Source organism: Malaclemys terrapin, chromosome 7, assembly GCF_027887155.1.
Source record: "Malaclemys terrapin pileata isolate rMalTer1 chromosome 7, rMalTer1.hap1, whole genome shotgun sequence".
NCBI lineage: Eukaryota > Metazoa > Chordata > Testudines > Emydidae > Malaclemys > Malaclemys terrapin.
Window position 1 is genome coordinate 32,425,170 of NC_071511.1, and position 27,709 is coordinate 32,452,878.

Consider the following 27,709-nt stretch of genomic DNA (forward strand, 5'->3'; position numbering starts at 1 on the left):
ACTGACAGCTGTTGGTATATTGGCTTGTTCATAGTGTCTGCTCTTAAAGGACAGAATTCCCCTTTGGCTTCTGCAGAACTACACGGTTGGTTACTTCCCATTTTCAGTTCATTGTCAGTAAAGAGAACTCATGTGGCCAGTTTGAGTAAATAGTTCATCAGCAGAGCTATGGACTTACTCTCCAATGCTGTGTACACAGCCAGATGTAGGAGGGGGAGGTAACTGTCATTCTCCCATGACATAAGGGATTCCATTCTGCTGTGCAACTAAACTTGAGAAGCTCTGTTTTTGAATCTGGGGGAGGCAACAGTCCCAGTTGCCTTGCTCTAGTCACTGGAGTTGACTCCTGGGTCCTATTCCTAGTGCTGCCAGTGATCTTCACTGTGATCTGTGACAAGTGCCTTCCCCAGTGTCGGTTTCCCTCTACTCTCTTTACACTGCAAGCTCTAAGTTAGGGTGTGTCTAGGCACAATGAGGACTTGATCTCTGCTGGTGCAGGCCCTTTAGGCACTATTGCCATACAGATTGACTCTGGAGTACATCACATCACTCCTTTCTTGATACCAGGTATATGGAGCCTTTGTATTTGAAGTGCTCTAGAAGGGCAAGAAGTGTAAATGCTGTAGGATGCTTATCAATGCCACCTCTTCTGAAGCTTAGTCTGAGTTCTTGAGCTTAGGGCAGGCAATATAATCTAGTGGGCAGGCACACTGGATTAGGACTCCAACTTGGGTTCTGTTCCTAGCTCTGCCCCTGGCCTACTGAGACCTGGAGAAGTCATCCCACTTCCCCCCCATTTGTGCCTCAGTTTCCCTATTTGTAAAATGAGTGCTTCCTTTGAAGTGCTGAGGCCTGTGGATGAAGAGGGAAAAATCAGATAGTGTTGTCATACTTTGCATAGCAGTAGGGCTGCTGCTTAGAATTATTGAGGACTCTTCTTAATAGTGAATACTGTTGAGTCCCTCTGAAAGCCCCAGAAACTACCAATCTGTCTTTGCCACAATCACACTAGCTAAAGGACTTTATTCTCAGGAGACTGAGATTTGAGTCACTTTTTATAAAGTGTGCTAGCATTTAGCAAAACCGTTATACAGCTGAATGCTGGCAATTCTCAGGATGGATTGTTAGTCTAGACTTCAAGAGCTAAGTCAGTATCACTTCTCCATGCTGTCCTGGAGAGGAAGGGTGGATGGTGTAGTGTGCTTAGGGAGCTATCTTAGGACTTGGGAGTTGAACCCAGGTCTCCCAGCTCAGACCTCCCATGTGACCTTGGGCAAGTCTTTCACTCTCTGCCACTATCTGTACAATAGGGATAATAGTACTGCCCTGCCTCAAGAGGTGAGAGGCTAAAGGCATTAGTGATTGAGGCCTTTAAATATGGGAAGGGGAGTGATGACTTAAGCCACTCTTTATTGAACGAGTGGCTAAAGGTTAACTCTCTCTCCTCTGTGCAGAGGATCTAACATCTGTTTTACACTTGTATTACAGTAACCCCTAGATACTGTGTTCATATATAGCAGTGGCTTTCAATATGTGATCTGGACATTGAGGGGTCCATGAAAGACTTAAACTGAAAACTGACTGAACAGAATTCAGCAATATATACACATTAGATTTCCAAATGGGTCTCCCTCCTTTTTAAAATTTTGTAGGATCCACAAACAAAGACTGTAAACCACTGAGATACAGCATGTAGTGTGCAGAGTTTCTAACTTGGTCCAAATAGACAAAGGATTATTATTCACTGGGAGGGAGGGAGCTGAGGCACAGGGGAAAGGACTTGGCCAAAGTAACATGGAGTCTGTAGAAGAGTTTGGGAATCAGACTTAAGGTCAGAAGGGACCATTATGATCTGTGGGTCCCAGTTAATTGTCTTAACCCCAATGCACCTAGCACAAAGGTGCTGTGATCTTAGTTAGGGCCTAGGGGCCCTAGGTAGGTGGCACTTTCCCTGAGTTATAAGTAGGGTTACCATATTTCAACAATCAAAAAAAAGGACACAGGGTGCTGCCCTAGCCCTGCCCCCTCCCACTTCCTGCCCCCTGCAGAATCCCCCTACTTGTCCCCTGAGTGCCCTCTCCTGAGACCCCCTTATCTAACCCCTCTGTTCCCTGTCCCTTGCCTGCCCCAACCGCTCGCTACACCCCTTCTCCTGACAGCTCCCCCACCAGGCCGAGGGAGAGCTGCAAGCTCCACATGCAGCCAAACACTTTCCCGCTGCTCTGCAGGGGAGGAGGAAGCAGGGGAGGGGGAGGGACTGGCTGCTAGAGGCCCCAGTGGCTGCGAGCGGCTTTCAATTGGGGCCCAGCCGTCTAATCAGCCACGCCACACTCTGCATGAGGGGAAGGGGGAAATCCTGGACATTTCTACTTTATTAGAAATCCCCCCCCGACAGCCATTTAAAACTGAAAAAGCTGGACATGTCTGGGGAAACCCGGATGGATGGTAACCCTAGTAATTGATGTAGGTGAATTTTTTGTCAAACTCTTCAGTGAAAATGCAAGTTCAATAACGTTTCACAAATTCATAAGACCAGGTGGGTGAGGTAATATCTTCTCTGAGAAGCTTTCATGGCGGTTTTGCTGCATTGTTTAAAAAAAAAAATCTGATTCAAAACACTGTTTGAACAAAACACTTCAGTGTCCTTTCTCAATTTCTTTGAAGCTTATTAAAATTCAAGACACTTAATTCAACCCAAAACAAGTTTCTCTTCAGAATTGCCAATGGACCAAAAAGTCCTTGTCCAGCTCTAGCTCTCACCCTGAGGTGCAGCTAGTGAGCTCTGTGGCAGTAGGTGCAGTTTCCCAGATGAGATGGGGAGCAAAGCTTAGCTGGCTCACAAATGGGAGACTATCCTTTTGTGAAGACAATTGTAGGGTGTTAGGATCTTGCTAGGACAACAAACCACTTCAGTAACTACATCAACCTTTACAAAAATCCCTCCCTTGCAATGTGTGGAATATGTTTGCATAGTGTTGCTGGGTGCTGTTCAGTGGCTTCACTCCAGAGGTGGCAGCACTTTGAGCTAAGCAATTCTTGTGTAACTTGCATATCTGCTTGGGGCATCCTGTGTTCACATGGCACTGCACTGCTGGAAGCAAGATTATTCCTAGGTTGGCCACTGGCCTGCTGGTTGATCCTGGGACAAGACACTTTCCTCCCTTCCCGATCAGACTTGCAGAAATGGGGGGAGGGGTGGGCCTTGTGCAGGCAGAGGTTGCCTTCTGCAGCATGGGTCATCTGCTGGTATCACTAGGTGTCTCACTGCAGCAATTCCCTGCCATTGCAGGGGCCTCTGGCATTGACAGCCCTTTGGTTTCCTCTTGTTTTCTGACTGGGGCTCACAACAGGTTCATCTCCAGAGGGCTGAAATGCTTTGGTTTAACTCAATTGTTCGGTTTGGTATAGGGGTATCAGGTGAAATTGAATCTCCTAATAGAGAGGAGGCCAGACTAGATGATATGATCGTCCCTTCTGGCCTTAAACTTTCCCTTATCTTTAAACCAGGGATAATGAGATCTTTCTGAAGATCTTTGAGATCTAAGCTTGGGAAAACAGTGTGTGGAGAGCTCAGCATCAACACTTCGCCTGTCTAATCCTGTGGCATGTGTTGGGGTTCTGGAACATTCAGTTTCCTGGATGTAATATAGCTTGCACTGACTGGTAGTAGTTCATCTGATCCTGTTGTGCTAGGTGGTGGGCACGATTCAGTCCCTGATCCAAAGTGTGCAATCTAGTAGAGAACTTCCAATCAGTCATCTGAGGCAGTTTGTGTAGTGCATAGCCATGGAACAGAAGTTGTGTTGGTGTTGGGGCTCCTAGGTGCTACCACAACACAAATGAGTAAGACCAAGATGTGAGAGGAAACTGAGGCATGTGAGGCAATGATTTGTCAGGGTCAGTGACAGGACTGGGAGTGTAGACCCAGGGTCTCCAGAGTCCCAAGTTGATGCTCTCCTCTCAGGCTGCCGCCTTATCTGCAGTCCTTGTGTAAAAACATCCCTCTCTCTTGCAGGCTATGACTTTGCAGCGGTACTGGAGTGGTTCGCAGAGCGTGTGGACCGTATTATCCTCCTCTTCGATGCTCACAAGCTGGACATCTCCGATGAGTTTTCAGAGGTGATCAAGGCCCTGAAGAACCATGAGGACAAGATCCGTGTGGTGCTGAACAAAGCAGACCAGATTGAGACACAACAGCTGATGCGGGTCTATGGTGCCCTCATGTGGTCACTGGGGAAGATCATAAACACCCCAGAGGTGGTGCGGGTCTACATTGGCTCCTTCTGGTCCCAGCCACTCCTCATCCCTGAGAACAGGAAGCTCTTTGAAGCGGAAGAGCAGGATCTCTTCAAAGATATCCAGTCCCTGCCCAGGAATGCTGCACTCCGCAAGCTCAATGACCTCATCAAGAGAGCCAGGCTCGCCAAGGTACGGTGTCCCAAGCATTCCCTCTGTGAGCCACAGACACTGCTACATGGGTGGGATTTGGTCTTCTCTGAACAAGGGTGATACTTGACTAGCATTAATGTAGCCTTTCAGAGTTCCCCTGACCAAGTGCAGGGATGTGCCAATGTCTGCAGGCACCTCTCCCCCCCTCATTGAGATTAGAGTCCCTAGCAAAGATGGGGGAGGGGGAGACATTACACTATTCACTGCAGAGAGCCCTAATGAGACCATAACTGCTCCAGAGAGCTCAGCCTGGATATCCACAGGGTGGGAGGAGACACCAAGAAGGGTAGGGGCTCACTCAAGGTTGCATAGCAGTTTCCCAGTAGACCTGGGAATAGCAACCACCAGTGCTGTCTCCAGCTCCCTGCTCTAACCCACTAGACCACATGTCCCCCCCCAGAGCTGGAAGAGAACCTAGGAGTAGACTCCCAATCCATGTTTCCACTGCTTTAGCTGTGTCAATACAACCCCCTAATGTAGATGCTGCACTGGTGCAGATAGTATCTGGCATTTAGTGCAAGCTCCTAGTACAAGAACAGCCATGGCTCCAATCCAAGAGTAGGTGAGGCATAGCTTGTACTGCCTGCTAACCTGCAGTGGTTTGTTCTCACCACTCCATTCAAACTAATGGCACACTAGTCCCAGAAGTATGGGTTTTGTGATGAGATCAAATAGGAATAGAACCCAGAATTTCCCTGGCTCTGCCACAGCCTACTAACTGACAGCTGCATTTTACAGCAGGGAAACCCCTCAGATTAACATCCCTTGCTGGAGAGTTTTGTCAGTTTTGGGAAAGATTATGGAAATTTCTGAGCCATGCTGAGGAAATTCCACCTTAAATCCCACCTTAAACTCTTTACCTTGCAATGGACTCTGCACTGTTCTGGGCATTATCTCTTGAAGGCATCACTCTTGCAGATAAGCTATTTGCTTGCAGATAAGCCTAGCTAGCTAAACGAAACCTGGGTGGAGAAGTGCAGCTCTTTATGGGAACACAGCTGTTTTATGGCTCTGTTTTCAGTTTCTCTTTGAACTGGCTGGAAGGAGCTGTAAAAACCTTGATTGCTTCAGAGAAATCATAAGGCTTAGCATTGACATGGGTCAGAAATGGCTCCTGAACCCAGAGCTGGCACCAGGCTTCTCCAAGATCCAAATTGCTGCTTGATTTCAGCCTTCTAAAATCAGTGCAATTTCAAACCCTAACTCTGATTAGTTTAACAGATCAAATTCTTGTTCTGGGTCCATAACTGTAGTACTTAAAACATGCTGTAACTTAATGTAAGTCAGCAGAGATGTATAGGAACATAAATGGAAGGGACCACCTTGGTCATGGCTCTCCAGTCCCTGCTATTGTGGGCAGCTGTAGTCCCATCCTGGTCAAACTGATCCAGCTCCAAACTAGTTAGGTTGTCTGATCCCTACTATTCCTACTGGGAGGCAGTTCCAGAATCTCCTTCCTTATTTCCAGCCTCAGTGGATTCCTGGTCAGTTTCTGTTTGTTCTTGTGCCAATATTGTCTTTGAGCTTCTATAGCTCTCTTCCCTCCCTGGGGTTTACCACCAAATGTATTTAGGGAGAGCAATCAGATCCCCTCTTAGCCTTTGTTTTTCAAAAGCTAAACAAGCACAGCTCTTTCAGTCTCCTCCTTTTTGTAAGATCTGCTCTTCATTCCCCTGATCAGCCTAAGAGCCCTCCTCTGCATCTGGTCCAGTTTGGATTCATCTTTCTTGGATACTAGTTTGTAGTAATTCTCCCTGTAGAGTTAATTAGTTCAAGTGGTCAGGTGAGATGCCCAGCACACACCTACTGACTCAGACATTTCACTTTGCCATTTCCCCATGTACTCTCATAGACTCACCAGTTGGAGGGGAAGCTTTACACTGAATGTCTAATCCTGTCATGCCAGGCTGCACCCCTCAAAGCAAGTCTCTGTACACTAGCCACCTGAAATGATGCTTTGGGATGCAGTGTGGGCTAGTGACTAAGGTACCAAGTGGGAGTCAGAAGACTTGGGTTAAATGCCTGGCTGTGCCACTGACCTTGTGGGAGGGGAAGAGTCTGCCCAGCTTAGTCAACTTGGCTTGAAAGCAGTTCGAGAGGTTGTCTGGCATGTGACTAACTTGCAAGTTGATCCCTCCCCCCCAACTTAACTCTTAGAGTATAAAAATGACTGAATCCTGATCCAAATAGCACTGGTTTGACAATAGACTGCCCCAGGCAGGATAGCATTTCCACAACAAACTCCATCCTTGTCCTGCCACACAACCACTGCAGGCATAAAAGCCACCAGTGCAGTAATGTGGGGAAGGGGGAGGACATCTTAACATTAAATGAATTGTGCCTACAAAGGGCAAGAATCCAGTTTCACCTGATAAGCATTCCAACCCTTTCATGGTCCTTGTGATCCCAGCATGCCTTGCAGATGGAAGAAGGCTGTGAAATCACTGCTGCGCTAAAAGCAGAGGTTTTTTTTTTTTTTAGCAGATCTCAAAAATGAATCCAGGAAATGTGCCTGAGCAAGTCTTGCTGGCTTAGCAGGACTCTTCAGAGATTAAAGCAGGTCCTACACTCAAAGCACTACAGGAATACCAGTCTACTGCACTGGCCAAGCACTGCCAGTGTGCATGCAGCTATACTGGCAAAACTGCTCTTGTTGGTATAGCTCATTCCAGCCCTTCTGCCCAAAATGGGCTAAACTAGTAACACTGTTTGGCACTGAGCATAGGTGCAGCTCACCTCAACCTGCTAATGAGGTGGCAGGTCAGTATAGCTGTGTAGAACAGGTGTGATTTGCCAGCATAGCTACAGTGGCAGCAGTCAATAGACCTGGGCTAAGAGGTGACTTGTCAGTCTTCAAGGCCCTACATGAGGAAGAAATTTCTGATAATAGGTGGCTCTTCAGTCAAGCAAAAGGCTGAATGAGATGAAGCAAGACATTCAAACTGGAAAGGTGCAAATGTTTCCCAGTGAGGTGGAGTTCTTGCAAGTCAGTCACCAAGGAATATGGTGGGTTCTCCATTAAGTGAGGTCTTAATGGAGTGCATGTTGCTCCAAACAACTCCATAGCTTCAAACAAATTATGAGCTCCATATAGCTAGGTGAAGTTATCTACTTTAGTGCCTTACAATTCTAAATATACCTGTGGCATCCTGGAGCCTGTATGACTTATCCCCATTTTATAGGTGGGAAAACTGAATCAGAGCAGTGAAGTGGCTTGTCCAAGGTCAGACTCAATGCAGGTCTCAAGTCCTAGGTTAGTGCTCTAACTATTAAACCATTCTTTCTGTCTGGCCTTTTATGCAAGAGGCTGGGCTAGATCAAGGGTCTTCTGACCTTAATATCTGATGGCTTGGGCCTGATGACTGCTCCATAGGCCATTATCACCCATTCAGACTCCAGAGTGCCTCAGGAACTGAACTCTCAGTGAAAGTCAATGGGGTTTAAGGAACTTAGATGCTTTTAAACTTGATCCCTAGGCTAGTGCCAGTTAAGCCCACTTGGTGTTCCATGGGGAATGAATTACTAAGTCTAACCTGTCACTTAGGAGACCTGGGTTCAAGTCTGGCTCTGATGTTGAGGCCCAGAGGGAAGAGACTTGCCCAGTTCTCCACCTGTAAAATGGGGAGAATCCGTCTGTACTTCAGTAGTGAGGATAAAATCCATTGTGATGCTCAAATGCCCATCTCTAAATAGAGACGGAGGGTTTCATGGGGAATGTTGAGCAAGAGGCTGGGAAGCAAAGCCACTGCCACTGCAGGTCAGGAGTGAGGGGCACCAACAGTCTGTGGCTAAGCTTCCCCACAGGCTGGGACCTGAGGCAGTGGTCCCTGGGTCAGACCAAAGGTCCATCTATCCCAGTAGCCTGTCTTTCAACAGTGGCCAATGCCACATGCCCCAGGGGAAATGAACAGAACAGGTAATCAAGTGATCCATCTCCAGCTTCTGGCAAACAGAGGCTAGGGACACCATCCCTGCCCATGCTGGCTAATAGCCATTGATGGACCCATCCTCCATGAACATAGTGAGTTTCTTTTTTGTAAGACGCATATGCAAGTAACAAACAACTCTAGATTTGGCCACCCTATAAAACTAATGATTTGGGGGGCGGGGGAAGAGAAGAAGCATGCTACAAACCCTCCCTGTGTTAAAATCAAAATCAATGGAAGTTCCCACACCACAAGGACCTGCATGACTGGGCCCAACAATGGGAGCTTTGCTTTTTAACACAGTAAAGGAAGGGGACATCCGAAAGCAGGAAGGTAAGTGACAGATAAAGCCTTATGGCAGTGACTAAGGATCTTATTGTATCTACTGATATACTGGCAAGAGTTTAACAAGAGAATCCTCCAAACATTTTCTACCTCTGTGAGACATGTTACATTCCCCCCTCTTTTTTACTCAAAAATTTACTCCATAGTCTGTCTTCTCCAAAATTCCTCACCCTTTCTGACTTGACTTGATGGATCTAAAGGAGTTTCCTTCCCCAGCACCTAATGGAGGTTGTTAGGTGGTTCTGTTCCTGCCCTGTTGGGTGACCCTTCCCCACCCCGTACCTCAATTTCCCCTTGCTAAAGTGAGGATTAAGCTACTTGCCCCATGTATGGAATTACCTTTGAGATTGACTCATGGGTTTTGTGGCGTGAATAGGGCATCTCACTGGGAGTCAAAACTCATTGCCTCTATTCCTGGCACTGAGGGGAGTGAGCTCAAGTCAGTTAGAGCAGCGGTAAGGCTGGGAGCAAGGATGCCTGGATTCTACTTCCTGCTCTAGGAAGGAATTGGGGGTCTGTATTAGGGCAGGGGAAGTGTGAACATTATGCTGTCAACCAAGCATCATAGCTCATCTCTTCCTTTCCCTAGGTCCATGCCTACATAATCAGCTCTCTGAAGAAGGAGATGCCCAATGTCTTTGGGAAGGAGAGCAGAAAGAAGGAGCTGGTGAACAACCTGGGCGAGATCTACTTGAAGATTGAGCGGGAGCATCAGATCTCACCTGGGGACTTCCCCAATCTGCGCAAGATGCAGGTGTGAAGTCATGCCGTGGGGGCTGAAATGCAGTTTACATGGGGCCTTGAGCCATCCTGATAGGAATTTTCATCAGACATTTAGGCCTAGTCACTGATGATAGCTAAGGTCAAGTTCTCGCATGCCCCAGAGACTCCTGTTTGCTGGTGGCTTTATCTGGCTAGCCTCTGGCATGGAAGTGAATTCAATTAGTGCCCCTCACAGTGGATGATTAGGACCATCCTTGTCTTACCTGGTCCTCCTGCTGCACAGGTGATTTTGTGATTCCAGCTCAGAGTTGGGCCAAGACTTCATGTTTAAGGCAGGGCAAGAGAGATTTCCTCCATGCCACTGTTAAATCCAGCATAGCACTGATACAAGGCAGTGGCTGGGCTTCTATGGTAGCCTGGAGGGAAAATGCTCTTGTCCTCCAGGACTGGGGCTCCTGAGAGCAGAGCTATTCTGAAAGGAAATGTATTCTCATGGGAAGAGCATGGGGTGCTGGGAGCCAAAACTCCTGAGCTCTGTCCCCAGTGCTGGGAAGAGTGGGGTCTAGTGGGTTAGAGCAAGAGGTGCTGGGATTTGGCATTCCCTACATCTAAAATACTTCCTGGAACCATAGGCTAATCCCCTGTCTGGGATGACTTAAACCCCACTCCCTAAGGAAGGTGAACAGGCCTCCATGCAGGTCACACCATGGACCTGTACTTGGGGAGACCCAAACAAGCTGCCAGCTTTCCATAGATGTGGAGAATTCCTGGCTTTTCTTAAGAATAAGGTTTCTTTCCCCATATGCCCTTGACAATAATTTCCCATTCCCCATGGTGCAGTGTGCAACTTGGAAGCTGTCCTCCATTCCATAGGTGGCTGCAGACAGTGCTTCACACCACTTATAAAGTCTAAGGCCTGGGTGTCTGGGATGAGGGTTGTATCCAGGGGCTGGGGGAGTGGTCCAGGAGGGGACAGATAGCTTGCGTGGGTGCAGCTCATGGCACTGGGGATGGGTTGGGGATGGCCTGGTTTAGGGGCATATGGGGGTGTATTTCAGCCTGATTCAAGGATGGATGGGATTGGGGGACAGCTGGGCATGGCTGGATGGGGGCAGGGAAATGTGGGCATTGAGGGGGTGAGTTGGAGTTGCTGCCTATTGGGTAGGACAGGGGAGCAGCCTGCTTTCAAGTGCCAAAGCCCACCCTGAATGCTGATCTCTGCCATCTTTCCCAGGAGCTCCTGCTGAGCCAAGACTTCAGCAAGTTCCAGCTCCTGAAGCCAAAGCTGCTGGATGCAGTGGACGACATGCTGGCCAATGACATTGCCCGACTCATGGTGATGGTGCGGCAGGAAGAGTCTCAGATGCCCACCCAGGCGGTGAAGGGGGGGGCCTTTGAGGGCACTATGAATGGGCCCTTTGGCCATGGCTATGGGGAGGGGGCTGGTGAGGGCATTGATGACATTGAGTGGGTGGTAGGAAAGGACAAGCCCAGCTATGATGAGATCTTCTACACCCTCTCACCTGTCAATGGCAAGATCACGGGTGCTAGTGCCAAGAAGGAGATGGTGAAATCCAAGTTGCCCAACACTGTCCTGGGCAAGATCTGGAAACTGGCTGATGTGGACAAAGATGGATTCTTAGATGACGAGGAGTTTGCTCTGGCCAACCACTTGATCAAGGTGAAGCTAGAAGGGCATGAGCTGCCTGCAGAACTGCCCCCCCATCTTGTGCCCCCCTCCAAACGCAGACACGAATGACTCCCCAGCATCCTTTAAATGGGGGGGGAATGGGCAGCCAGATGCCTGGATACCTCTAACTCTGCTAAAGATCCACAACCCTTGAGAGCTGGGGGACAGTTTGAATTTTGCTTTGAAAGGCACTGAACTTACACCTTCCAAATGCTCCCATCTATGGGAGTGATAAGACCTGAATGAAACCCTCATACATGTTGTGTTGTGCACAAGAATATTTTTAATATATTCAAGGCCACATTTGTTCCCCTTCTGTCATTTGGGGTGTTGCTCCAGGAGCTGCTAATGCAACTGGTTTGTCTTCCTAAGGTGTTGAATGAATGGCTCCTTGTGGCAGGGCACCATGGCTGAGCTGCAAACATCAGTTCAATCCCCCTGCCTGGGAGAACTGTTCACAATGGAATCCGCTTTACCCTTGTGCTGGGATGGCACGTCTGTTTTCCCCAGCTGTCTGGTTTTGCTTCTGGGGGAGCAGGCACTGTAACTTCCCATAGTGGTGAAGCATTTCTAATTCTCTTTAGAACGTGGTCCAAACACATCAGTTCAGTTCTCAGCTGACTTTCCCCAATGTACAGAGCAGTTTTTATGCTAATGACCCAGGTGGCTGGTTTTAAGATAAAGTTGGGTAATTTCTCCAGGGCTTCCTGATCTCCCCATACAGAAATGTTCACAAGTAAATGTGTTAATTACTCTTAGCTCTAGCTACCAAAAATGTAGACTAGTTAAAATTGGAGAGGGGTTCTTAAAGGAACATGGACAGACCTCTTTGGTGGGGGAACCCTGGTGCTGTTTGTTGTGCCTTTCACTCCTGGACTCCTCTTACAGAAGACAGCAAGTCATACTTGCTTTGAATCCCTCTGAGCCCTCACTTACTTTTAGACACCTCCTTTGCTGATTTCTTGTCAATTTCACAATCCACATCTCAGTTCTGGGAAGCCTGAATTTCTCAAACAGGAAGATAGTCTATTCCAGAGGCTGCCTCTTCCTTAAAATGCCACAGGTCTGATACCTCACTGTCCCAAGCCTTGTCTCATCAGTTGCTCCAGGGCAGACTATTCCCTCTGGCTTTGCCCTAGTCTAAGTGATGTGCAAGGTATTGCCTAATCTGAGCCTGTTAATCCTCACCCTATGTAACTGACACACTTTGCACTGCATCACATGGTCAGGTGTTCACTTCTAACTCTTTTCTGTCTAGAACATTCATCCTGAGAAGCCTTGGAATTAAACATGAGGTGGGGTAAAGACAGTTACTCTGGCAGCGTGCTCCAGTCTGATGCTAGTGACTATCACTAAACTCAGCCTGTCTTTGTCAACTAGATCTGGAACTGTTAGCAAAGAACTTGTGGGGAAAGGGTGCCCATCTTCCTGATTCACTGCTGCACAGGCTGTGATTGCAGTTCCTTAAGTTGCCTGAGTTTATTGGCCTTCTCTGTCAACTTCAGGGCCCTGCCAGCAGCCCTCAAACAACTCAACTGCTTGCAATTTTAACCATTCTCTGTACCAACATTGATTGAGGACCTAGTCCAGAGACTGCAGCCTTTAGGGGCACCTACAGTTGGTGCACTGAATCCTTCTGGGATTGGGCACCCAATTTAGGCTGTTCTCAAACCTTCAAGAGGCAGACCTTCCTGTGAAGCAGCGTTAGCACAGTGCTGGGAGAGGCCTAAAGGATTTGCCACAGCATCGTCCTGCCAGGCTGTGAGATGGGGATGGTTAAAGTGGAACACTCTAAGAGATGTGCCTTATTCTTGTGACTGGAGTGGAGGCAACATGGTTAGGTGGTTTCTCTTAGTGCTTTCACAGGCAAGCAGCTAAAAATGCTTTGCACAGGGTTCCCTATCAGCTACTTAACAGCCTGGCTCTACTCAGTATGTACTTGGTTTGTGGGCTGACTCCACTGATGGGAATCAAAAGCTTTTTGGTACCAGGTTGCCAGGGGAGGAGGAAGGGGGTCCAGTATTTCTGGCTGAGTCCATGTGACAGTCAAGAGACTAAAGCTCTGATACTTCAGGTAACTGGCTAGAATGTTCCCAGCTTCCTGGGCTTCTCCATGTGGACTCCTGTGCCAAGGGAGTGTCCGACTTAAGGACTGTGCTCCAACATCTATTAACTATGTATATTTTCCTCCTGTACAATGAAGCGGTTCGCATGGGGGGGCTTAGGGGAGGGCCTCCCCTCTTCTGATGCACAGGCCTGGGGAAGTGCACTCTGTTTAAGCCTGTCTAAATCTTTTTGAAACATTAAAATGCATTGGCAAGTTCTGCAGCTCCTGAGTCTGCGTCCTGTCCTGGGAAATGCTAGGGGAGGTGGCTTCTGAGCTTTGTTAAAGGGAATGGTCCACATCCTAACAGAGATGGACCTGTGCTGGCAAGAGCTTCTACCAACATGGGGCTCCTGCAGGAGTATCTCCTGAGCTGGGGAACTGCTCTTCAGTGCAGGCCCAAAACACCAGCCTAAACTTGACCGTGGACCCACATGTAGGAGGTGACCCTAACATTACATGATTTCTGTTGGTGGAGGGAGAGGTGGCTTGTGTATTGCTCCCTGTAAAGAGAAATAGGGTCAGCTACCATTTACTTGGCTTAGTTTACCAGCCAGGAAGTTACTTTCAAAGGGATAGGGGGAGTGGGAGAAGGGACTCCACTAAAATCAATGGAAGAGCTGGGAATAGAACCCATGTGTCCAGAGTCTGATACCCTAACTGCTGAGGTGCTGTTTGCAGTCTAAGGAAGGAGGATCATTCCCCTTCATCCACTTTACAGATGGGAAACAGCCAGACTTGCCTGAGGGAAGCTGGGATTTTTAAACCAAGATATCTGGCCTGCCAGTCCAGGGCCTTTAACCACAAGGCTACCTTGCCTCTCCCTAGTGCAATGTACCCCATGGGGAAATGTGTATCCCTCCTTAAGCACAGTTAACTGCTCCTGAATGCAGCTGTTGTACCATGTTCCAGCCCCTGTAATGGGGTGAAGATTCCACTGGGTGAGAGCAGTAAGGGGAGTGGGGAAGGGCATACAGCACAGAGCTGGAGGGAAGAATTGAAGTGTGGGGAAACCTGATCAGATGAGCAGGAGCTGTTGAGGAGCAGGCTGGCATAGCTGTGGGGTTGAGGGGTAGGAGTGCAGGAGCTTGGGTTGTTTGGGGAGGGACAGACTTTGGACAGTGTATGTTTGCAACCAAACAGCTGTTGAGTCTGTCTGTAGGAGGAAGCTGCTGATGCTCCAGACCTTCAGGGCTTGTGCCAGGGCATCTTCCTGGTGTGATCAAGTGCCTGTGTACACATGCCCATACCCTTCCTATCCCACAGCTTCCCTCCCTTCCCAGCTGGTGGAGGGGATGGGATTTTCCTATGAGACCTGTTCTGCATCCTCCTCAGTGGGCTGTCCTGGTCCCAGAGTGTTGATCCCTTCTCAACACCCAGCTCCTATTGTTACCAATTGTCCATTCCAACAGGTGGTGAGGAGGAGGGGCTGCTATGCAGTGGGGGCAGTCTAGTTTCCCTCTGTCAGGGAAAGGATGGATTCCTACTTAAGGTGAGTCTACATGCCATGTGTGGGGTGGCATGTCCTGGCAGCATGGCAGAGGGAGAAGCTTGCTTGCAGGGCTACTGCTGGGAAGGAATGGGCTGGCTGCAATGGTAATAGGCTGGGGGGGGCAGTGGCACCAGCATTGACTCTTGGTGAATTCTGTGGGCGGGAGGGGTAAATGCAGCTGCCCTTTGCTGGGTGGAATGTAGGAACAAATAATGGGTGGAGGCAGCATGTCAGGAGACTGGATCCTGCTGCATGGAATACAGTAAAGGGAGGAAGGGTGGGATGCTGCTGCCCTCTGCTGAGTGGAATGGATACTGCACAGCTGTTCAAAAAGCCCTGTACAGCCAGTATCCAAGAGTGGAGACTCCTGGTCAAAGCTGACTCCTTTAAGAGCTGCAGGATCTGAGCCCTGCCATCCTTGGCATGCAGCCCTGGATGCTGGAGTTCAGCTGGAAGGATCTTTGTACCATCTGCTGCTGAAATGCAGCTGCCATTTGTCTGCAGGGAATTATGGCTTTAGGGACGGATATTAAGGGTGGGGGGAGTTGTTGGGCACCAGTAGCCCTGAACACCTGGGGGTAGGGGATATGCAGCATTTGGCAGGATTTAGAGGCCCACTCTGACTCAATGGGGGCTTTTCAACTGAGGGAGGGTAGAATCCAGGATTAGGCCCTCCCATTAAAAATAAAAGGGCCTGATTGTACTGCACCCACTGGGAGTCTTGGGTGGGGGCAGGCCTAGAGAGGGGAGGAAGATGGGTGAGCATGATCTTGCCCCTCTTGGCCATCTGATTGGCAGTAGACAGTTCATATGTTCTCAGGGTTTCCATGCAAGTGCAGGTTAATCAAAATGCTTTGTGGGAATGTCAGTTTCACCAACTGTTGGGAGGGGGGGAGAGTCAAACTCATGGAGACTCCCATATTCTAATTGATTGGGTTTAGACTTTAATATTTTAAATAAATTCTATTGTAATTTTCAACAGGCAGTACAGTATGTGTATTGTGTTCATATTGGTCAAAGTCCTTTCACTTTTGAGCTGAATCACATGTTGATGGTCCTGAATCAAACTTCTATTTTGTGGGAAACTTTCCAATTTCAGCTTTTTTGCCCTAATTTGGAATGGGGGAGGGGGGAAGCTTTGTAAATGGTGGAATTTTATGCAGAGGGGAAGTTCTTAGCATGAGGTATTTTCACTAATTTGGTGAGGTCACTTCCTAGGCTAGAACTCCCCATGTATTCTCTATGCTGGGAATAGTGTGGGGGGATTCCTGCTCAAGGCTGGATTGCTTCTACAATCAAAAACAGCTAGTGAGTTGCTGTAGGATAAGAACTTCTAATATGTGCCTTTAACCCCCTCCCTGCTGCTGACTGCCACCTCCTACTGTCAGCTGAACTGAGTCCCTACTTTTTTGCTGACCCTATGTATGTCTCTCATCCTTAGCCCTTTGTAGGGAATCCCAGCATTGTGTGTGTGTGGCAAGGGTCACAATCATTAGATCAATCTTTGCAGCATGTGCTGTGAGGTGGGTAAGTATAATTTTGTGGCAGCAGTGGGAGAGTGGCTTGCCTGAGGACAAACAGTCTGGTGAAAGTAGGAATAGAACGCAGAGTCCTGACTCCCACCCCAGTGCTTTTGCTATCCGGAGATGTCACCACCTCCCTGCCTGGCACATGCTGTCTGGGAAGGCTCTACAGTGTTTTGGGTCAGATGAGCTGTGTGGGTCTGGCATCAGTTGGTGCTGCTCTAGCATGAGGCCCTGTCTCTGCTTTCTCCTAATGAGTGGGCACAGCATTTGTTGGTTGCTTTTTGTTGTGGTGGCCTGATGGCAGGGAGAAGTCTCTCACTTCCTCCACGTGCCAGCTGGGAGGGGGATGGAGTCTGGGCTTGGAGTGAACCCTTGAGCTTACTTGGGTTAGCTTGATTTTTAGCCCAATAACCTGCCTTTTAGTTCAGTCATCCAGCAGGGGGTAGTGTTGCTTCATGTAAGCTTCTTCTCGTCTCCCCCCCAATCCCTGCCATGGCCTCTGGTTAAACTGTGTAAGGAAACCCCACTGCTGTTGGGCCTATGTATCTTGGTGTGATGGGGGACCCCAGTCAGATTGGGGAGAGCAGTCTATGCAGCACTTGGCAGCCTGAGGGGCCCCAGTCTCTGTGTTGTGGCCTCTAGGTGCTTTCACAATAAACCAGGAAGCCAGCATGACCAAGAGGCTAGTACAAGGGACTGGAACCTAGGACACATGGGTTCTATTCCTGGCTCTGCCCCAGATGCCCTGTGAGAGCTTGAATGAGTCCTCTCCCCCTCCCCTCCCCTCCCCTCCCCACACAAAATGGCTGTTTCTCCTTCCACCTTTCCTGTTCAGACTGCAAGCTCTTTGGGGCACAGGATCTATGCAGTGGATAGCACGCTAGGGGTACTGATCCGAGTTAAGGTTCTTTAGATGCTGCCTTGATACTAATAAGGCACATGCCATGGTGGGGCATCAAGTGCCAGTGGGTGCCTCTAGGCCAGTGATTCTCAGTCTACTTACCATTGTGAGCCACAGATGCAGGTCTGTTTTAATCTGTATGGCCCTGAGGATGTCACATAGCACACAAATGTGTGCGAATTGGGTTGCAAGCAGCCCATGGGCCACAGGTTGAGAACCACTGCTCTACACCCTACTGCACTGCTAGTGGTAACCCACGCTGCGATAATGTAGGCTCTAGCCACTATCCTAATGCTGCTAGAGAGGGCTGCATTGGCCTTAATAGCTGAACAGCTGCCTTCCCCTTCCCAGGATGGGGAGCTGAGAGGGGTCTGCCTGAGACCCTCCACTTTGCCCCCAGCCAAACACCAGTCTTTCAGTGCCTCCTGACCTGGTGTGAGATGAGTTTGCTGGGTCAAGTGGACATAGTGTACTTAGATTTCCAGAAAGCCTTTGACAAGGTCCCTCACCAAAGGCTCTTATGTAAATTAAGTTGTCATGGGATAAGAGGGAAGATCCTTTCATGGATTGAGAACTGGTTAAAAGACAAGGAACAAAGGGTAGGAATAAATGGTAAATTTTCAGAATGGAGAGGGGTAACTAGTGGCGTTCCCCAAGGGTCAGTCCTAGGACCAATCCTATTCAATTTATTCATAAATGATCTGGAGAAAGGGGGCAACAGTGAGGTGGCAAAGTTTGCAGATGATACTAAACTGCTCAAGATAGTTAAGACCAAAACAGACTGTGAAGAACTTCAAAAAGATCTCACAAAACTAAGTGATTGGGCAACAAAATGGCAAATGAAGTTTCATGTGGTTAAATGTAAAGTAATGCACTGCGGGGAAAAAATAACTCCAACTGTACATACAGGATGGCGGGGGGGGGGGGGGGCGCTAATCTAGCTACAACTAATCAGGAAAGAGATTTTGGAGTCATTGCGGATAGTTCCCTGAAGACGTCCACGCAGGGTGCAGCAGCAGTCAAAAAAGCAAACAAGATGTTAGGAATCATTAAAAAAGAGAATAAGACGTATCTTATTGTCCTTATATAAATGCATGGTATGCCCACATCTTGAATACTGTGTACATATGTGGTGGTCTCATCTCAAAAAAAATATACTGGCATTAGAAAAGATTCAGAGAAGGGCAACTAAAATGATTAGGGGTTTGGAATGGGTCCCATATGAGGAGAGATTAAAGAGGCTAGGATTTTTCAGCTTGGAAAAGAGGAGACTAAGGGGCGGGGGGATATGACAGAGGTATATAAAATCAGGAGTGGTGCATTTACTTGTTCCTATAATATCAGAACGAGGGGCCACCAATGAAATTAATGGACAGCAGGTTTAAAACAAAAGGAAGTTCTTCACACAATGCACAGTCAACCTGTGGAACTCCTTGCCTGAGGAGGTTGTGACAGCTAGAACTATAACAGGGTTTAAAAGAGAACTAGATAAATTCATGGTGGTTAAGTCCATTAATGGCTATTAGCCAGGATGAGTAAGGAATGTTGTCCCTAGCCTCTGTTTGTCAGAGGGTGGAGATGGATGGCAGGAGAGAGATCACTTGATCATTGCCTGTTAGGTTCACTCCCTCTGGGGCACCTGGCATTGGCCACTGTTGGCAGACAGGATACTGGGCTGGATGGAACTTTGGTCTGACCCAGTATGGCCATTATGTTCTTGTCTTATTTGGGATGCCAGACAGGGTCTATCTCAGCCTGGCCCTGATGGGGGAGGGGGGTGGACTGGCTCCTCTGTGGCAGAGCAGAGGTGGGGAGAACAAGCATGTGCCATACCTCTCTCATTCCATCTTCCTTTTCATTCTAATCTTAATCTCTTTCCCCCTCTTTTCTTTCTGTTCTCCCTCCAGGGGCTCACCTGTCTGTCCATCCACCCCCGGCCCTGGCTGGCTGTCACTCCTCCTCACCTCTTCATCCCTTCTCTTGAGCCAGCCTTCCCTGAGGCTCTCCTTGTTTGCAGCTTTGCCTCTCCAGCCACCCCCTGCCCGCCCCCTCTAGTTTCCCTTGGCCGTCCTCCATCTATCCATCCCCCCGCACTTGCGCCCGTCTCTCCTGCCATCCATCTGTCCATTCCTCCCCATACACACCTTCCTTCCCTCTATTTCCCCCCGGCGTCTGTCTGTCCGTCCGTCCTCCATCCACATCCGTCGGTCTCTTTCTCACTCTCCTCTCCTTTCTCTCCCTCCCCACCCTCCCACATTTTCTTCTGCCCCACTTTCCCCTTCTCTCCCTCCCCAGCCCTGGGGGCGTGGAGCTGTCAGAGCACATCTGGCACAGCTGGCCCCGCCCCTTCCCCACCTGGCCCAGGTGTCGGTAGCTCCCTCCCCATTGGGGGCCGGCCGGCAGGGGCGGGGCCCGGACTGCGGGGAGTGGGGAACGGCAGGCAGGCAGCGAGGCTGGAGCGGCCGGAGTGGGGCAGCATGTGCAGCCCGGTGGAGCGGCGCCTGGCCGGGCTGCGGGAGCTGCTACAGGGACCCGGGCTCGAGTCACTGCTGGACGTGCTGCTGTGCCTGTACCGGGAGTGCAGCGGCGCCCCCCTGCGGCGGGAGCGCAGCGTGCAGCAGTTCCTGGAGTGGGGTGAGTCTCCTGCCCCCCGAGCGCCGTGCAGTGTGGGCTGGGCAAGGAGGAAGGGGGGGGTCGTGCCCCTAGAGTCCCAGGTGATGGGGGAGGCTGCCCCTCATAGCTCTTGCAGTGAAGGAAAGAAGCCTGTCCTGTAAGCCCACCTGGCCCTGTGCAATTAGAGGGGAGCTGTAGGATGGGGGGGGGCTGCCCTCAGGGTGCAATGGGAGAGCTGACCCTGGGGTGCAATAGCAGGATATACTGCCGCCCAGCACTCTGCAATGCAGGGTGGGATACTGGAAGGTCAGGAAGGGGAGAGGACTTTCTCCCCACCATACGTGATAGCTAGGGGTGCCCCCACCTTGTGTAACGGGTATCCCTGTGGTGGGTGGGGGCAAGGCAGGAGTGGCTGTGCCTGAGTGCCCCCTTACTCTGTGCAGTGGGGGTGCAATGTGCCCCCTCTGAATGCCCCCTACCCCTGTTCACTAAGGGGCAGGGGGAGGAAATAGAGGTGTGAGCATGTAGCACAAACTCACACACTGCCCCCTGCAATGCTTCCCCCACCCCCTGCCCTTTCTTCCCTCTGGTCTGTGCTGATTGAGAAAGTAGCTGCTTTTATTTATATGGGGAGGTGGGCACGAATGACCCACTAGGGACTAGTCTGAGACTTGGCAAACTCATGTCATGCAGCCCCCTCAAGCAGTTGGCTTGAATCTGGATCACTGCTAGGTGCTTGGGGCTTGTCAATACAAGGAAGCTCTTTTGGAATAAGGTAGGGTGTAAATTTAAAGCACAATAGTTATTGTGGAATAGTTCACTCTTACTCTGGACTAGCAGTTCTGGTTAATCGCCATGTGCCACCCCGGCCTGGCAGGCAGAGCCGGCTTTAGGAAGTGCGGGGCCCGATTTGAACAGTTTCGAGGGGGCCCCGACAGGGATGACTTTAATTAAAAAAAACAAAAAACAAAAAAACCACATTAAAAAAACCACGTGGGGCTTGTACTCACCGGGCCGCACTCCTAGTCTTTGGCGGCGGGTCCTTCACTCGCTCCGGGTCTTCGGCGGCACTGAAGGACCCGCCACCAAAGTGCCGCCAAAGACCTGGAGCGCCGCCGAGTGAGTAAAAATTAAAAAGGTGCCTCTAGCCAGGGAAGGGATTCTCTGCCACTTGCCCCCCACTCTGGGCGACCCTGCCACTGGGCACGGGGCCCTCTTAAGCGCGGGGCCTGATTCGGGGGAATTGGTGGAATTGGCCTAAAGCCGGCCCTGCTGGCAGGGCTTTTGTCATTACAGTATCAGAGCCTCCTAGTCTGGCTGGTTTATCCTCAAAGCATCTATCGGCTAGCGAGCCACTTACAAATGGGGCAAACTGAGGCAGAGAGGCTGTAGTGTGTTGCCCATAGTGAGACAAGGAGTCAGTGGCAGAGCTGGGGATAGAACTCAGGTCTCCAGTACCTTAACCGCACATCCAGCCGTGCTAGATGTGCGACACTGCTTTGGAGGACGGTGATGGATTGAGAGGTGGTTTGATCAGTGTACAAGTATCTCCAGGGAGAGGAAACAGCAGGTACTAAAGGGCTCTTTAATTTCCAGCTATTGGTTCTTATTCTACTGTTCTCCACTAGATTCAAGTCAGAAACATTCAAGTTAGAAATAAGACTTCAATGTTTCTCAGGGACCAAACTCTGAAAGCAAGGGATTGGGGGGAGGGATACTTCATGTCTTGATGTCACCCACTCCAAACTGGCTGCCCAGCTGGGAGATGCTCCAGTCAAATGTGGGTTCATAGATTCCATGACCTAAAGGGACCATTGTGGTCATCTGGTCTGGCCTCTGGGATAGCGCAGGCCAGAGAACAGCTCCAAAATCATTCCTAGAGCAGATTTCTAAGAAAAACACAAGTGATGGGGCTCAGTACAGGGATAACTGCGGTGGTATTCTCTGGCCTGTGTTATACAGGCAGTCAGATTCGATGGTCTAATGGTCCCTTCTGGCCTGAACCTATGAATATTCTTGTCATAGCGTGGCAGGAGCTCCATTTTAGTTCAGGCTGAGACATTCTTGCTGTTTAACAGCCAGTTTTTCTAAGTGCTGAAAAATCCACCTGCTGCCTTTATTTAAAAATACAGAATACCTGCCTTCTAACCATCCAGCTGTGTTCTCAGGGCGCCTTTGCTGTAGCATCTGGCCACCTCTCTCTCAGAAGGAAACCTACTCATTTGATACCAGAGCCTGTAAAAAGCTTGTAAATTTCCTGTTTGGCCCATCGCCACCAGCAGACTGGCTCCCAGCAGACTGGTCCCTCTCCTGCTCCAGATACAGGGCGAATGATGGGAGGGCTCAAATTTTCCAAAGTGCATAAGGATTTCTGGGTGCAGAAATGGAGACATTCCTTAAAGGAGCTTGATGGAAGGGGTCCATTTAAGGTGCATCCAGTTGGGCAGCCCCCAAATAACTAAGTGGTGATTTGAAGCTGTTTTGTCGACAATGGAAGGGACCTGCCCCAAAGCTTGGACTAAACAGAGGAAAATAGGACAGGGGAGGGATGCTGCCAAGTGCAGAACTTTGGTTCTGAGAGTCATTTGTACATCTACTGTAATGGATTGGCCGCAGCATCGCCAATACTTGGGGTCTTTTTCTGTGTCCTACCACCTGCTGCCAATCTCTGAAGCCCCAGGGCTACGTTCATTTGCATGAGCTGTGGAGCTGGCCCCAAGACTGGCTGCAGCCTGTAGGTCCTAGTAAAGAGTGTGTTGTAGTTCCATGCTCACTCCAGTGGAGGATGGCTGCTCTTACACCACAGACCAAGCCTCCTGAGATAAGTCTATCAACTAATAAATGGGGGGAGAGGGTAGATTAGGATCTCCTGGCCTCATAGCACAAGAACAAGGGCCCACAGTGAAATCTGAAGGTAGCAGTAAAGACAAGTGCAAAGCACTACACGTTGAGAAGGAAAAAATCAAATGCACAGCTATAAAATGGGAAATAGTTGGCTAGACAGTGGTACTGCTGGAAAATAATTTGGGGTTCGTCGTGGATCACAAATTGAATGAGCTAACAGTGTGATGCAGTTGTGTGGGTTTAAAAAAAAAAGCTGATATTATTCTGGGGTGTATTAACAGGAGTCTTGTATGTAAGACCCAGGAGGTCATTGTCCTGCTCTGCTTGGCACTGGTGAGGCCTCAGCTGGAGTGCTGTGGCCAGTTCTGGGTGCCAGGCTTTAGGAAAGATGTGGATAAACTGAAGAGTCCAGAGCAGAGCAACAAAAATGATAAACATCTTTAGAAAACCTGACCTGTGAGGAAAGGTTAAAAAAAACCTGGGTGTATTTAGTCTTGAGAAAAGACTGAGTGGGGACCTGATAAGTCTTCACCATCCTCCTTAAAACAGCCCTTAACGTATTTGATCAATTGTTCTCCATGTCCACTAATGATAGGACAAGAAATAATCTGCAGCAAGAGAAATTTTAGGTCAAATATTAGGAAAAAATGTTCTAACTCTTAGGGGACAGCTCTGGAACAAGCTCTGAGGGAGGTTGTGGAATCCACATCACTGGAGGTTAAGAACTGGTTGCAACAAACACCTGTCAGGCATGGTCTAGGTTTACTTGATCCTGCCTCAGTATTGGACTTGATGACCCCTCAAGGTCCCTTCCAGCCAGACATTTTTATGATTTTATGAAACTCACAATGGATCAAAGGATAGAGTACTCTTTTTAGACTATGGTACTTGCCGCCACAGGAAGTCACTGAGGCCAAGAATTTACCAAGTTTCAAAAAAGGATTGGACAGGTTATATGGATAACAAGAATATCCAGTTATAGCTAATGTTCGCAAACTTGGGCAGGGATATTAAACCTCAGGGTTTAAGCTCATCTTTTAATTTATTAGTAATCAGGAGGAGACCTTCATTGGGAATATATTATCCTACATCCGCTCCCTCCAGCATTCCTGCATCTTCCTCTGAAGCATTAGTGGGTGGTGGTGTTTGTATTGCTATAGTGCCTATAAGTCCTAGTCATGGGCAAGGGCTCTGTGGTGCTAGGCACAGTACAAACACTAAACAACTCTATTCCTGTCCCCAAATTATGATGATCTAAGTTCTGGGTTAGACAGCCCTCTGGTCTGATCTAGTCTGGCAATACCTAGCTTCCCAGGTCTAAGCCCCGTGTCTGCCCCTCCCTTGTAAAACTGAGGCTGATAATTCAGCAGCTGTAAAGGGTGGGTGATGACATTTCATTAGCTAATTGTAAAGTGCTGTGTTCTCTCCTTCCACTCCCCGAGAGTTGGTTTGCAGGAAAACAGGAATCTCTGTGTTGAGAGTTTGCATCCACTCCCACTGGTTACGTGTATTCTCCATGCTGGGAGTGATTTATGCTGCAGGAATGAAGATTGGAGGTGGTGTGGGGGGGAATGATCCTGCTTCCGTGTTCTTTGTTTTTGTTTTAAGTCCTTTCTTCACAAGTAAAAATGTGGGAGAGATTCAAAATGAGAAGGCATGATTGTGTGCCTTCCTCCTGTGTGAAAGTGAGATCCACATCAGGCCCGAATGTCTTGCTATAGGGGTGTCTCTACCCCGTTTGCAATACCATTGCCCTAGCACTCAAGCTGACTGAAATTTGGGATTTCTGGTTTGCAGGACATGTCAGACTTGCTGAAAATTGTTAATTTTAGAAATAGGGAAACACTGTCTCCAAAATGTAATACCTATCCCAGCAGGTGCTCAGGTGAAACTGACATGATTCTTGTCAGTTTCATTCTGTTCTCCACTGAATGAGGGGTGAAGCTGACCTGAATCATGTGAGCAGCTGCTGAGGACCCTGGGGATTGTCACTCCTAGGTGTACCTGCCATGGTTCTGGGGACCCAGGACTTCCAGGTCAGCTGGTTCCCTGGGCTGCCTGGGGAGCCAGCTGCCTCAGGACACTGGCTAGTAGTAGGGAGCCTGAAAGTCCTGGCTAGAGCAAGGGCTTCCAGGCTCCCTTCTGGGGGCTGAGAGCTGAGCCCCAGTTAGAGTTGGGGATCCTCAGGTTCCCTTCTCCATTGCAAGGTGCCTGGAAGCCCAGGTATCCCCAGTCTGGGGCAGTCCAGATGGTGGGGCTGCCCCAGGACCACAGACCCTGGAAACCTGGCTCCCCAGCAGCATGCTGGGTGATCTGGCAGGGAACCTGGCAAGAAACGTGCCTGCGATTTGACAAACCGTCAAACCCAGAGTATTTGCAAAACACTTCAAGTTCACCAATTGGCTTTTTTACAAAACTTGGAAAACTTCCATCCAGCTCTTGCTAGGACATGGCTTGTTGGGGATTTTTAATGGTTTTATGTAAATTGGGGAAGTGCTTTGTGACTTAATGAGTCAGGTGTGTCCTAAAGGAGACATTGCGCCCACAGGGGTGCACTGGGCCTAGCTGTGGGGGGAGAGTGGACAGATCTGGTTATAGTCTATGATGTCTTCTTGCTACTCTAGTTACAGTTGCACAGAGAACCTTGAAAATATGATCTGGTGCAGCAATGGCTGTCTGAGTTGGCAGAGAGCCTGAAACGATAGCTCTGGATACTGCCTGCGAGCTCTGCTAGCCAGCAATGGTACTTCAGAGGTCAGCATTATTAACTGTCTCACCACTGCTCAAAACATGAGACTGGAGGTGGCTCTTAGCAGGGCCAGCTCCGGTGTTTTTGCCGCCCCAAGTGGGGCGGGGGGGAAGCTGCGTCTTCATTCTTTGGCGGCAATTGGGCAGCAGGTCCTTCCCTCCGCGAGGGACTGAGGGACTTGACGCCGAATTGCCACCAAAGAGCCGGACGTGCCGCCCCTTTCCGTTGGCCGCCCCAAGCACCTGCTTGCTGCGCTGGTGCCTGGAGCCAGCTCTGGCTCTCATGGAAACTGGCCTGCTGGATAACGCAGGCCATAGAATTGTATCCAGTGGTTCCTGTGGTGCAGATCATTATTCTTTCCTACACTCACTCCAACGGGAAACCCGGATAAGAAACGTGGCCAAGGGACAGAACACGTGAGTTCCATTCCTAATTCTGCACTGGCCTGCTGTGTGCCCGTGGGCAAGTCCCTTCCCCTCGGTGTCTGTTTCCCATCCCACCCTCTGTCTGTTTAAAATGTGAACTCTTTGGGACAGGGCCTCTTGCTGCATGTCTGCCCAGGGCCAGGTGTGATGGCAGGGCTGGTTCTTGGTCAAAGGGTCTATGTGCACTGGACTGGACTGGGGACTCAAAGACCTGGGTTCTAGTCCCTGGCCTGCTGGGTGCCCTCGCGTGAGGCAATTGCCCCTTTCTCTGCTGCTCTCCCATCCTCTGTAAAATGGGGCTCCTGTTCTTTTGTAAAGTGGTTTTGAGATCCACAGATGAACACTGCTATTGCTGCAACGTTAAACAATTATAACTAACAATAGATCATTCCGGGTCCTTTAATTTTAACAGACCTCTAAAATTCCTCACTTGGAGGAAATGAGAAGCAGGTAGATAATCAAGCTATTGACTTTTTGGGTCAAAATAATGCCATTCAGAAATAAAAGCGTAACTTCTGACTGATTTTTAAGGTCAAAAGGACCCATTGTGGTTCTCTAGTCTGATTTCTATGTATCCCAGGCCCTAGGATATCTCTGAAGTAACTCCTGGTTGAACTAGGACTGCTCTGCTAGAAATACATCTTGTCTTGATTTAAACATTGCCACTGATGGGGAACCACCACAGCCCTTGGTTAATTATCCTGTCTGTTAAAACGGGCACCTGGTTTCATTCTGATTTCGTCTCACTTCTGCTTCCAGCCATTGGGTCGTGTTCGACCTTCATCTATTAGACTGAGGAGCCCATTTTCAAATTAGGATTCCTCATGTTGGTACTACTAGACTGGGACCAAGTCACCCCTTCACCTTCCCTTTTGTAAGCGAAGCTGAGTGAGCGCCGGGGCTTTAAGGGTTGTGTGATAAGTGGTGAAAACGCCTCCAGTTGTTAGACTATTTCTATCCATAATAGATCTGTCTTGATGCATACTGCAGTCGGACCCAGCAGCCTTAGCCATGGATCAAGCCACATTGCGCTAGGTGCTGTACAAACCAAACGAAAGATGGTCCCTGCCCTGAAGAGCTTACACTCGCACTAGTCTGGCTCTGGCCCAGCGGCACGCTTTTAGTTATTTTAAAAGGAGTGTGACTGCGTTTTTGGAAAACCTCAGGTTAGTCCAAAAACAAGCTCTTCCGAAAGGGTCAGGCCAGTGGCCTCCTTCCTCAGGCACCTTAAGTTCTCCTCTGTAAATAGCTGAAGTTTTTCAAACAAACATTCCTCACTGTTTTTGCAACCCCAGCTTTGAGGTACAGCAGCCTCATGAGATACCAGCTGTTCTTCTGTGTAGGCTAGTACCACCTCAGGCCCCAGAAGACTGGGGGAGAAGAGGCAGACAGCGGGGGTGGGCCAGTTGCTGCCCAGACCCCTGCCCTGAGACGGGGGGAGATGTCCTGTTCCATCTGACTAAGTGCATGGGGTTGTCCCTGTTGTGCTAGACGCTGCCCAGGCCTGCCAGCAGAGGTATGTCCCATGGGGCTAGGTTCTGTGCAGCCTCCTACCAAGAAGCACTTCCTGCCCTAAAGAGCTTCCAATCCAAGCAGAGTTCACAATTAATTAATTTTTCCAGACCAGAAAGGGGTTGTTACAAATTACAATCTAATTGGGCCTCATGCATTGCCCTGGCTGGAACAGCTGCTGCTTCCTGTGTTGAGCCAACAAGCCGGAGAGGGGCCCAGATCTATCACGTTGGGACAAAACATGGAGGCTTGATTTCAAAGTTCTGCAGGTGCCAGGGGAATCTCTCCCCCCCCCCCCCCCCCCCCGTGTCCAACAGACAGAACTTGCTTCTGCATTCCCTGTGTGAATTTTAATTCCACTCCCAGCTGCTGGTTCTTTAACCCAGGGGGAGGGGTTGAACTGGGCCTCC

The 27,709-nt window shown here is 49.3% G+C and overlaps 2 protein-coding genes across 3 annotated transcripts in view; both read left to right on the top strand.

Annotated features, from left to right (window-relative positions):
- Nucleotides 1-13,461, top strand: part of EHD1 (EH domain containing 1) — a 32,016-nt gene extending 18,555 nt beyond the window's left edge. The window contains exons 3-5 of the mRNA XM_054034649.1: nt 4,016-4,428; nt 9,310-9,474; nt 10,678-13,461. Coding sequence (XP_053890624.1) covers nt 4,016-4,428; nt 9,310-9,474; nt 10,678-11,202 — 1,103 coding nt within the window. The 3' untranslated portion in view covers nt 11,203-13,461. The remainder of the gene's footprint in view (nt 1-4,015; nt 4,429-9,309; nt 9,475-10,677) is intronic.
- Nucleotides 13,462-19,610: 6,149 nt separating this feature from the next.
- Nucleotides 19,611-27,709, top strand: part of CDC42BPG (CDC42 binding protein kinase gamma) — a 59,486-nt gene continuing 51,387 nt past the window's right edge. For both annotated transcript variants that reach the window (XM_054036131.1, XM_054036133.1), the window contains exon 1: nt 19,611-19,790. In XM_054036131.1, the coding sequence (XP_053892106.1) occupies nt 19,634-19,790 (157 nt within the window). In that variant the 5' untranslated portion in view covers nt 19,611-19,633. The remainder of the gene's footprint in view (nt 19,791-27,709) is intronic.